Here is an 11,700-nt window from a genome sequence, read left to right as displayed (position 1 = left end):
GCGGCTCTCTGAAAGAGGCGGGAGGAGAGACTAGGTCACGAGACAGCCGCCCACTGTGGGCGCCTGCGCTCTGCAACCGGCTGTTCTCCTCCACGCCCTCCGCTGCGAAGTGGCGCGTTCTCCCTGAGGGGGGCCTCTGGCTGGTCCCAATCTGGAGCCATCCGCTCCGTAGCGCCACAAACCCCTGCCAGGCTGCGTCTCCCTTTCCTCAGAAGAGGGCGCCTGACTGGGAAAGACCAATATTAATTAGTAAATCATTAAATTTAATACATAAAATAGTGATAATTTAACATTAAGTTTAATAGCATCCACTCAAACACAGCGTTGGGAGACTCGGGGCAGGCAAAAGGAAGCATTTCTTTACCCAGGGTATGGTTACGGTGGCGTAGCTGGAGGGGGGCAGAGCACCCATGGCAGGGAGCCTCAGCGCAGCGGGCAAGCAGCCCCTCCCTTACGGCTCCATTCCCCCCCCCCACTGGGAATGGCTCCGAAGGGAGGGGTCACTTGCCTGCTGTGCTGAGGCTCCCTGCCATGGGTGCTGTGCCCCCCTCCAACTACGCCACTGTGTGGTTAGCCTGTGGAACTCCTTGCCACAGGATGAGGTAATGGTGTTAGAGAGATGCTCTAGATGAGTGTTGGGAGAGTCAGGGCACACAAAAGGAAAATGTTTCTTTCCCCAGCATTTGATTAGCCTGTGGAACTCCCTGCCACAGGATGAGGTGGTGGTGGTGCATAGAGAGATGCTCTTGATTAGCCTGTGGAACTCATTGCCACAGGATGAAGTGATGGTGATGGACAGAGTGGATGGAGAGATGCTCTTTTCCCCCCTCACACAATGCCAGAACCAAGAGACATCTGCTCAAATTGAATGTTGGGAGAGTCAAGGCAGACAGAAGAAAATATTTCTTTACATGCTACATAATTAGACTGTGGAACGCCTTGCCACTGGATGTGCTGATGACGCCTGGCCCGGATGCCTTGGAATTGGACAGATTTCTGGCAGAATAGTCCATCCTGGGTTACAAGCTGGAGCTGGAATGCTGGTGATTTATGAAACGTCACCTAACAAATTCACGGTCGAGGCAAGATTTGAACACAAGGTCTCTTGGCTGCAGTTTTAGTAACGTATTCAGAATTTAATATTGAAATCAACCATCATTATTAAGTTCACTCACTCGCAGGAGGAGTGAGTGGAAACATCCATCACAGGTTACAAGCCATGATGACTATATGCAAACTCCAGACTTTAGAGGTAGCCTAACTCTGAATGCCAGATTAGGGGAGTGGCAACAGCATGCAGGTATCTTGCTGTCTTCTGTGCTGCCAGAGGCATCTGGTGGGCCACTGTGAGATATCAGAAGCTGGACTAGATGGGCCTTTGGCCTGATCCAGCAAGGCACTTCCTATGTTCTCTCGAGGCTGCCTAAAGTAGGGACACAGGGCCCAATCCTATCCAATTTTCCAGTGTGGGTGCAGCCATGCCAGTGGGGTGTGCACTGCATTGTGTGGTGCAGGGGCAGTCACTGGGGTCTTCTCAAGGTATGGGAACATATGTTCCCTTACCACAGGGCTGCACTGTGGCTACTAAAAAGTTGGATAGGATTGGGCCCAAAGTCTCCTCAGGTGGCCCTTTTGTAGGTGGCAACATAGACTGTGTGTAGGTTGTGTCTACACTCTACAACATAGAGTGTAGACACATAGTCTACAACATAGTGTGTAGTCAGCCAACAATTAGAGAAGTAACCATAAGCACAAGTGTGACGGTGATTGAAAGTGGATGTTTGATAATTGGGAAAAAAAACCCAGCTTTCCAGACAGATGTTTGAGATAACCAAGAGTCAAAGGAGTTTCCATTGCAGTTCTGTCAGTTCTCTTAACAGGATCCGAGTTGTGTGTGTTTTATCCCCAAGTTGGGAAAAGGTTCTCTCTTGTCCTCCTCAACCAGACTGCTTCTTCACTGAGTGAGGCCCTGGAAGTTGGGTTCACTGCATGGAGGCAGTGCAGCCTGTTGGTTCAGCAGCTTCTCAAGGATGTTCAGTTCAGCATCCCGTTTCTCTACATCATCCGAAGGGGTCCAGGACATGTCATGCTGCAGTTTGTAGGCCCCGAGGAACTTACTGGGGCAGCTGGCACCCCATTCCTGTGCAGGGAGGAAGACAAAAAACACAAATGCACTCAGATCAAGGTCCTGAGGTGCTCACAGAGAACATTCGCTCTGCAATAAAAGGCCCAATCCTATCCAACTTTACAGCATCAGTGCAGCTGCAATGCAGCCCCGAGGCGAGGCAAGGCAACAAGCATTCCCTTACCTTATGGAGGCCTCCATAACTACCCTCCCACCACAGGTTGCAGCACATACCCCATTGGCACAGCTACACCAGTGCTGCAAATTTGGATAGGATTTGGCCCTAAGACACTAAACCCATCAAAATTGGCCTTTCACCAACTGGAAAATAGGATGCTGCCTTCCAAGTCAGACTCTTGGTCCAGCTAGCTTGGTTCTCTCTGCACTGACTAGCAGCAACTCTTCAGCAGCAGCTTTCCCAGACCTTCCTGGATATCCAGTCAAGCACTCAGCCTAGGAACCTGTGCAGATTGCACTATCAACAGGGGTTGACCTACAACCCCTTCCTAGTAGCTGATGTCAACTGAAGTTGAAAACTGTTTTCTATTTTTAATTTTCCAAAGCTTTAATTCTGAATGGCTTTCATCAGCTGAATTATCACAAATGCAGGGTCATCAATATAGATGGGTGATTTACAAATGGTGACAGGATAGATCCCCGTTGCAAGAGGTTCACAGTCTAGATATGGACAGAAGGGAGGCAGCAGAGACCATGTGGGGTGGCAGGGTAAAAATATAAATAAAGCAGATGGTGACAAATAGCAAAGCTCAGTGCTAAATTCACTGTTGTAACGAGGGAAAAATTCTTTCCTCCAGCTTGAGCACAGGTGGCTTGACCCTCACATACAGGGTCCAGCAGTGGCATGCATCAGACTCCTTCCAATGAACAAGCAACCACACAGGGCTGGCCCCATCCATGAGGTCAACTAAGACTGTTGCCTCAGGCATCAGACCCATCACTGTCTGATGTGATACCCATCACTCAGTGCCCATCACTGTCCGTCCAGTCACATCCTCCCACTCCCTGGACTCAAAAAGGAGGGGGACAGAGCAGAAGAGGAAGTGTAAAGGAGACTTCCTCTTCGTCCTTTTCCTTTTCAGTCCAGGATGGTGGGCTGGAACATCAACAGAAAAACGGCAGGTGGGGAGTAAGGAATTTGGTAAGCTGGCTCTGCCCTTTTAATTTTCTCATTCATTCATTTCTCATTCTTAAGAGTGATGAGCATTTGTCAAACAGTCCAAGCATAGATCACAATCTCTGTTCCAGGACTGTCTTTCCATTTGGCTCCTTTTCCAGAGAGAATGGATCAATACCTTGGGTGAAAGTATGGAGAAATAGCGCTGGCCACTTTCCCGTCGGTACAGGTAATAGATATTTCCAGGCCTCTTCACAAAGTTGCAGGCCACGTGGTGCAGGTTTGCATCTCGGTTAGCTTCCTCCAAAACCTAAACACCCGAAAGAGAGAAAGAGTTAAATTTAGTGCCCTGCTGCACCTCTAGGTGGGGGAAAAAAATATACAACACCATCTACCCAAGTTGGAACCTATGAGTACAGGTAAAACTGACTGGCAGGAGAGTTAGAGCAGACATAAAAAAAATACTTCTTTACCCAGCTTGAAGTAGTGGGAGAAGCCAGTCAGTGGCTTTTATTTGTTTTGTTTTTGGTAAGCCACCTTGAAGTCTTTTTTAAAAAGTCAAAAGGCAGGATTAGAATAATGTAAAATAGATAAATAACTGATAAGTACCATAAAGCATACTAACTAGAAAACTCAGTAGTTTGGTTTTTATTCTTTTTCCATTGGGCTATTTATAGATGAACCTGATCTAATGTTATGTGGAGGATTAGATTTGGAAGGTCAAATTTGGATGGGGTAGACCTGGATTCAAAACCCACTCAGCCACATGGCTTGCTGGGGCAATTACCTTGGGGTAATTACAGGCTCTCAACCTGATTTATCCTCTTCTCCCCCCCCCCCCAGTCTGTTGGGAAGATAAAAAGGGGGCAAAACCCAAATCTGGACTTCCCAGCCAACAGGGCTTATTCATCTTGCTCCCCCACCCCTGCCCAACCACAGCACTCACAACTTCCTATCAAAGCTGTGATTAAAGCAAACAGTATAGAGCAGTGTTTCTGAAACTGTGGGTCATATCGCAAACTTAGGGGGGTATGAAACAACTTGGTAAAAGAGATTTTAGTTTATTAAGTACATAAGGTACATAAGTACACTAAGTACATTAAGTACATAAGGCAACAAATGCTAGAGGCATAAACATCTAGGAAATATCAGCAATAAAATAATAAAGCTAGTTGGCTATCTCTATTAATACCTCTCTCTCACCTGGGTCAGTTACTCTTGTAGTTCTCTTAGCTCCAGGCTACCTGTGAGGCCAGATGCCCATGGTGGACAATGGAGCTCACAGCATGCAGGATGTTGCACCCAAAAACTCTGCCCAAGAAGAACCGGATACACCCCTTGGGGCACTCATTATTACATTTCTTATGCTAATAGTACTGAGGTGACTTCATACTTATTTAGACTGTCCAATCAGAAACTTTTGAGGACAGAACCTTCTCAGAGTGGGTCTGGTTGCTAGCCCTCCTAGTTATTATTATTATTATTATTATTATTATTAACAGTATTTATATAGTTCTTACCCCTCCCAACTGGAGATCCATAGCTGCATTCCATCCCGCTTGATCAGGTGCCCCTCAGTCTACTGAGGTGTTAAACATTCCAATGGATTGTAATTCAATCTTGTTGTCTGTCCTTTCTGGCCAGCAAAGGAGAGACAACAAGTTTTTTGTTTGTTTACTCACATTCTTGCAGTTAGGAACTGCTGGCCACTTCTCTGTTACTGACTTAGTTTGGTTCAGGCTTCACATGCCTAATATGGCCTAATATGTACATATTCACGACACAACTTCCTATCAAAGCTGTGATTAAAGCAAACAGTATAAAGCAGTGTTTCTCAAACTGTGGGTCGGTACCCACTAGGTGGGTTGCGAGCCCATTTCAGGTGGGTCCCATTCATTTCAATATTTTATTTTTAATATACGAGACTTGATGCTACCATGGTATGTGACTGCATTTGGGGAAATGTTACAGACCTGTACTTTTAACAAACTAGTATGTATTTTCTTTTAACAATGAAAGTAAATGGGACTTACTCCTGGCTAAGTGTGGGTAGGATTAGAGCCTAGGATTGTTAAAAAATTTTCCTGCTTGATGATGTCAGTTCTTGCCATGACATCATTGCCGGTGGGTTCTGACAGATTCTCATTCTAAAAAGTGGGTCCCAATGCTAAGTGTGTGACAACCACTGGTATAGAGAATAGCTAGCAGACACCCTGTGTTTTCTTGGCCATCACTTCCTCCTGGCAAACCGAACCGTCTTGATAAATAAGTTTATACCATCCTCTCTTGGGAAAGGTTCTCTCTGTAGGTGCTTGCATGTGTGTCATTTCATAATTACACAATACACCATCCTTGATAATTATGCATTTTTTAAAAATTTCTTTAATTACCTTCCTGGCTTGTTCTTGCAGGTACCGGATTTGTTCTGCGATGATGGTCAATCTGTTGCAGGCGTTGGCTCGGACAAAATCATCTGCCTGCAGGAGAGAAGGGAATTGGCTTGGGCCATCAAATAAATATGCTAAGCCTCTAAAAGAATTGCAATGGCTGAATTCTCCCCAACCTGTCTTTGGACTGCATCATTTCAGACAACAGGTGAGGCAAATCACATGCTGATATTAGACTGCATATTATTAAAAAATGTAATAATCAAGTATTTACAAAAATCCCTGCACATAGAAGGAAGAGGCTAGGTTAGAATCCTCCTGCCCTGGCATTTTTTTTTTTTTAATGGAGAAGATTTCAAACATGTGACCTCCCCTGAAGTTGATACAGCCCAAATAAATTGTGGTGGGATAGACATGGAGTGGCCACAGTTCCTCACTTATATTACTGTACCATACTCTACACAGGGCTATGCCCTCAAAGGTATTTATAGAAGCTGCAGGTGACCAAAATGCTGCAGACAGGATACTGCCAGGTGGTACCCCAGGGATCATGCCACTCCCTTACATTTCCAGCTTCAGGGGCTCATTTATAGATGCTGGTTATCACATAAGAACATAAGAACAGCCCCACTGGATCAGGCCATAGGCCCATCTAGTCCAGCTTCCTGTATCTCACAGCGGCCCACCAAATGCCCCAGGGAGCACACAAGACAACAAGAGACGTGCACCCTGGTGCCCTCCGCTGCATCTGGCATTCTGACATAGCCCATTTCTAAAATCAGGAGGTTGCGCATACACATCATGGCTTGTACCCCGTAATGGATTTTTCCTCCAGAAACTTGTCCAATCCCCTTTTAAAGGCGTCCAGGCCAGACGCCATCACCACATCCTGTGGCAAGGAGTTCCACAGACCAACCACACGCTGAGTAAAGAAATATTTTCTTTTGTCTGTTCTAACTCTCCCTGCACTTTGAAAGCCCTGCAAATTTGGGGGTCAGTTTGGGGTTAAGGGTTGCCTCTGTATATGCAGGATTCACTACTATCATGACTAAGACGAATGAAAGAAGAACCTTTCTTGGTATAGTTCAGGTCTATCTAGCCCCAAATCCTGTTTCCCACAGTGAGTGCGAATGCACATGTACACACACACCAATGAAAAATGCATTCATTTTTCATTCATTCAGATGTGGTTTCTTCTTGGTTGGAGAAATCTTGCTTTTCAGGAGGCAATTACAAGAAAGCCATTGAGTGTGCCAAGACCTACTTGCTCTTCTTCCCCAATGCTAATGTAATGAACCAGAACCTGGCCTATTACACAGCAGTGCTCAGGGAGAACCTGTTCCATTCAACCCAGAGAGGTGAGTGTCTTATCTTGCCAGCGTTTTAAAGGAAGAGAGTCTGAAGGAAGGCTGCTGGGAATACACCCATATCTTCCTGATTTTAGAGTTGGTTCTTTCAGTTTTAAGGGTGCCTTTGGATAAAAGAAAATATTCTTTATCCAGTGTGTAATTAGTCTGTGGAACTCCTTGCCACAGGATGCGGGGGAGGCATCTGGCATAAGAGGATTTAAAATCCTTTTCAATCCTTTAAAAGAGGATTGGACGTATTTCTGGAAGAAAAGTCGATCACAGGTTACAAGCTGTACGGGTATGTGCAAACTCCTGATTTTAGAAATAGGGTGCCTCAGAATGTCAGGTGCAAGGTAGCAGCAGCAGGATGAAGGCATTTTTTTAAATCTTGTGCACTGCTAAAGGCATCAGGTAGGCCACTGTGAGATATGGGAAACTGGACTAGAGGGGCCTTTGGCCTGATCCAGTATGTCTTATGTTCTCAGCACAAATGCTCAGAATCACAGTAAGAAGGCGTAAGTATCTCTCACTGCTGAACTTCTGTGCTTCCTTGAAGGAAAGGCCCTTTCCTATACACTCAATATTTTTTCTTTGCGATAATTAAATTCCATTGCTAGTCACTAGCCAGAACAGAGCAAGCACAAAAATAAACATGCCAAAGCCACTACAAGTGACTCATAAACCGGACATCAAAGCCCAGCCTCAGTCTCCAATATGCTGACTCCACATTTGTTGAGAACATCAGAATGAGGAGGCAAAGGAGTTTTAGGATTAGAAGGAAGTATGTTTCATTCATATGAAATATAGTATACTTTTATAATTTCTCTTTCAGATACCCAACAGACCAGTGGTTTTCAAACTTTTTCGCAGCGGGACCCACTTTTTAGAAAGACCATCAGTTGGGACCCACCAGCAGTGATGTCATTAACCTGAAAGTGATGTCATGGCCAGAACTGATGTCAAGCAGGAAACTTTTTAACACCCCCATATGACAAATCAAATCAAATAAGTCAGTGTTTCTCAAACTATGGGTCAGGACCCACTAGGTGGGTCATGAGCCAATTTCAGGTGGGTCCCCATTCATTTCAATATCTTATTTTTAATATATTAGACTTGATGCTACCATGGTATGCGACTGCATTTGGGGAAATGTTACAGACCTGTATTTTTAACAAGCTACTATGTATATTCTTTTAACAACGATAATCAATGGGACTTACTCCTGGGTGAGTGTGGGTAGGATTGCAACCTGGGATTGGGAAAAATTTCCTGCTTGACGTTGTCACTTCCAGTCATGACATCACTTCCAGTGGGTCCTGACACATTCTCATTCTAAAAAGTGGGTCCCAGTGCTAAATGTGTGAGAACCACTGAAATAAGTATAACTTAAAACATTTATTTTAAAGTAAGGAACATTCCTAACCCTCCCTAAGCCAGTTGCTGATCTGTTTTTAAAAAGTTCCCCAAACACCCCAAACACCCACTGCAATATAATCCTTTTGCCGGGGAGTAAGCCCCACTGACTATCATTTCTGAAAGTACAGATACATTGTAGCCTATTCAAATTACAGATCTGTGACACTTTCCCAAATGCACTCACAGACGAAGGTAGCATCAGGGCTAATATAGTCAAAATAAACTGCACATTGAAATGAATGGGGACCCACCTGAAGCTGGCTCACGACCCATCTAATGGGTCCCAACCCACAATTTGAGAAGCACTGGCTTAGACTAACCCCTGAGGCTCACCCACTCCCAGGGGCACTTTGTCCCTTCTGCACGGCTCCCCCTCAACTCTTTTTATTCCCAGGCAAGCACTCTGCATATGCCCAGAGGCACTCTCACCCACCTTCTCCACCTGTTCGGCCAGAGCCACCAGGTCCGACGGTCGCGCCTTCCGCGCGGCGGGAGTCAGCTGGAGCTCTGCAGAGCTGCCCGGCTCGACCACCGACACCTGCTGAGAAACCCCGGCGGCGGCAGCCTCGCAGCGCGCCTCTCCCCCGGCCTCCATTCTCTCAACAGCCTTCGCCCCGCCCCTCGGCACCCGATTGGATCACTGAGCTCGTGCGTCAGAGAACGGGGCGTGGCCAGAGAGGGATTCCAGCCAGAGAACGGAGTGGGCGTGGTCTGTGGTGGAGCGGGCGTGGTCTGGGGCGGGAACTCCAGGGTTTTTTCTACCTGCTCCTGGAACAAGCCTGCCAATGTAAGGAGGCGTGGCCTAGACCCGAGGTTATTTATATATTATTTATTATATTATATTTATTTAGATTATTTATTTAGATTATTTATATTCTTATTTATATATTATATTATTTATTATTAATATTAATAATTAATAATTAATAATAACTAATTAATATTATTTATTATTAATGTATTATTATCCATGATTAATGATTGATATCATTAGTACCTGTTGATACTACTTAATGCTGATGTTTTATTATAAATAATTGATCACTTTTAATTGTAGAATAATTATTTATTATTTTTATATATTTATAATAATATATAATGTGTATTAGTATATTATCTATATTATAACTATTTCTATTTAATTATTACAAGAATGATCTTTATTTATTAATAATATGTTACATAAATATAAATAATCATTCTTCATTATTAATCATGATTATAATCAAAACTATTATATTATTATAATCATTGTTTTCAATAATCATTATTAATCATATTATGGTCATAATTATGATTGTAGGTTCCATGTGAATTATTAATGCAAATGGCATTCCCTCCCAGGGGAATCAAGAACTACTGGCTCTCTCATGGCTTTTCAACCAAGGCTCAAAACATACCTGCTTCCCCTGGCATTTGGTGGATAGGTGGCTGTTTGCTGACTGTGGGCCCAATCCTATCCAATTTTCCAGTGCCTGTGCAACTATGCCAATGAGGCATGTGCTGTGTCCCGTCATGGGCAGGCAGACAGAGGGCTCCACAAGGCATAGGAACTTTTGTTCCCTTACCCTGCATTGTGGCTGCACTAGTACTGGAAAGTTGGACCAGATTGGGCCCTGTGTTTCTATAATAGTGCTGTGGCTTAACTGCTTCCCTGACAAATTTGTGTTCCCACCCCAATGGTTCAACAATGTGTGTTGGGTTTTTGCTCTGTTTCACAGCCCAATCCTATCCACACTCTCCTGGGAGTAAACCCCATTGACTCAAATGGGACTTACTTCTGAGTAGACATGCATAGGATTGGGCTGTCAGTGTTTTCTTTTTCAATGTTTTAGTGTTTAACTATTAAAATTAATGTTTTAATGGTTTCTTACGATGTTTTTCTTCCTCTTCTTTCACTCTCTAATTGTTTTGTTGCACTGTATATTTATTATGGAACTCTGTAAGCCACCTTGGGCAATTGCTTTGTCAGGAGGAGGAGGAGGAGGAGGAGAAGAAGAAGAAGAACTGGCAATCAATATAGATCAGTGTTTCTCAACATTTGTCCTCCGCTGTACCACTTTACATGGTCTACCTATTTGAAGTACCCAGTGGAAGTGACTGGAGATGACATTGGGCCCAATCCTATCCAATTTTCCAGTGCCGGTTGTTGGCATCCTTCAGTCTCGGAAAACTATGGTATCACGCTCTGAATGGTGGTTCTGGAACAGAGTGTCCTCTCCAGTGCACGAAGCCTGGGTAAAGTAGGTATGGAGGATAGACTGTTTCCCATGCAGCAAATCCCCCCTCTCCACATCGCTGAAATGGTCCAATGGAAAGGCAGAGGCCAATATGGTTGGTTCCAGCAACATCGCAGGAGTTGCCAGAAAGTGACTGTCTTCAGCCATGAGTTGCCTCAGGGACTGCCTCTGGATTTTGCCTTGAGGCTGACTCCTGAAGCCTTTTCCATAACTGGATGTAGCCACAAGGCAGTGGAGGTTTGGGATCAGAGTTTTCCTTCTCTCAAATGAGCTGCCTTCCCAGGCTGATGAGTCCCACCTACCTGGTGGCTGTTTAGTCGCCTCTTACGACAAGTGCAGCCAAACTGAAGGCCTATTCTTATCCCCCAGTCCCAGTGCCGGTACCGCTGTGCCAATAGAGTATGCACCCATTCCTGTGATGGAGAGGCATTCACAGAGGCCTCCTCAAGGTATGGGAACATTTGTTCCCTTGCCTCAGGGCTGCACTGAGGTTGCACTGGTGCTGGAAAGTTGGATAGGATTGGGCCCATCATTGCCAGTTACTTCTGGATTGAGAGGCCAGATGCAATGTAGGATGCTCAGGGCAGATTGGGGGGGGGGGGCTTTTTTTAGTCCAAAGCATGCTTTGGAGCTGAGCCTCTTCTTGCTGTTGTTGTGTCATGTCCCTAGCCTTGCAGCCAAGCGGCAGGTGCCCAGACATCCTGCAAGTACCACTGGACACCACCTCAAGTACACTGGTGGTACCCATACCACTGGTTGAGAGGCACCAATAGTAGATTGATAGTAATGAAGAAGAAGCCTTGACCATGAAACGGGCTCAATGGAAAGTTTTACAGACTGTGGATATAAAATGAGGGTTCGCGACCCACCTGATGGGTCCCGACCCACAGTTGGAGAAACAGAACAGTAGAGCCAACAACACTCAGAGTGGGTGGAGCCTCTGTGGCGTCATGCGGGTGACGTCATGCGAGGGGGCCGGGCTCTGTGCCTGGGAGGGGGAGGGGGCAGGGGCTTGGCTCAGCTGGCAGCCGGACCGTCCGCCCCTCGC

General features: G+C 45.3%; 1 protein-coding gene across 1 annotated transcript; it reads right to left on the bottom strand.

Annotated features, from left to right (window-relative positions):
• Positions 1-595: 595 nt before the first annotated feature.
• Positions 596-9,016, bottom strand: C9H1orf50 (chromosome 9 C1orf50 homolog). Its single transcript, XM_066637284.1, has 4 exons — positions 8,846-9,016; positions 5,651-5,737; positions 3,439-3,570; positions 596-2,140 (listed from the first exon to the last, which is right to left on the bottom strand). Exons 1-4 carry the CDS (start codon positions 9,005-9,007, stop codon positions 1,955-1,957), a joined length of 567 nt encoding a protein of 188 aa, XP_066493381.1. The 5' UTR covers positions 9,008-9,016; the 3' UTR covers positions 596-1,954.
• Between the last annotated feature and the right edge of the window lie 2,684 nt (positions 9,017-11,700).

The sequence above is a fragment of the Tiliqua scincoides genome, chromosome 9 (genome assembly GCF_035046505.1).
Source record: "Tiliqua scincoides isolate rTilSci1 chromosome 9, rTilSci1.hap2, whole genome shotgun sequence".
Lineage (NCBI taxonomy): Eukaryota > Metazoa > Chordata > Lepidosauria > Squamata > Scincidae > Tiliqua > Tiliqua scincoides.
The sequence above is the reverse complement of the archived record's forward strand: the minus strand, read 5'-3'. Positions and strand labels throughout refer to the sequence as shown.

What these genes read in the sequence shown, in the direction of transcription:
- C9H1orf50 (XM_066637284.1), bottom strand. Translation starts at nt 9,007, where the DNA reads ATGGAGGCCGGGGGAGAGGCGCGCTGCGAGGCTGCCGCCGCCGGGGTT. An exon ending in TGGCCGAACAGGTGGAGAAG is followed by an intron (nt 5,738 to 8,845) that starts GTGGGTGAGAGT and finishes TCTCTCCTGCAG; the next exon opens with GCAGATGATTTTGTCCGAGC. An exon ending in TCTCCATACTTTCACCCAAG is followed by an intron (nt 2,141 to 3,438) that starts GTATTGATCCAT and finishes CTCCCTGCACAG; the next exon opens with GAATGGGGTGCCAGCTGCCC.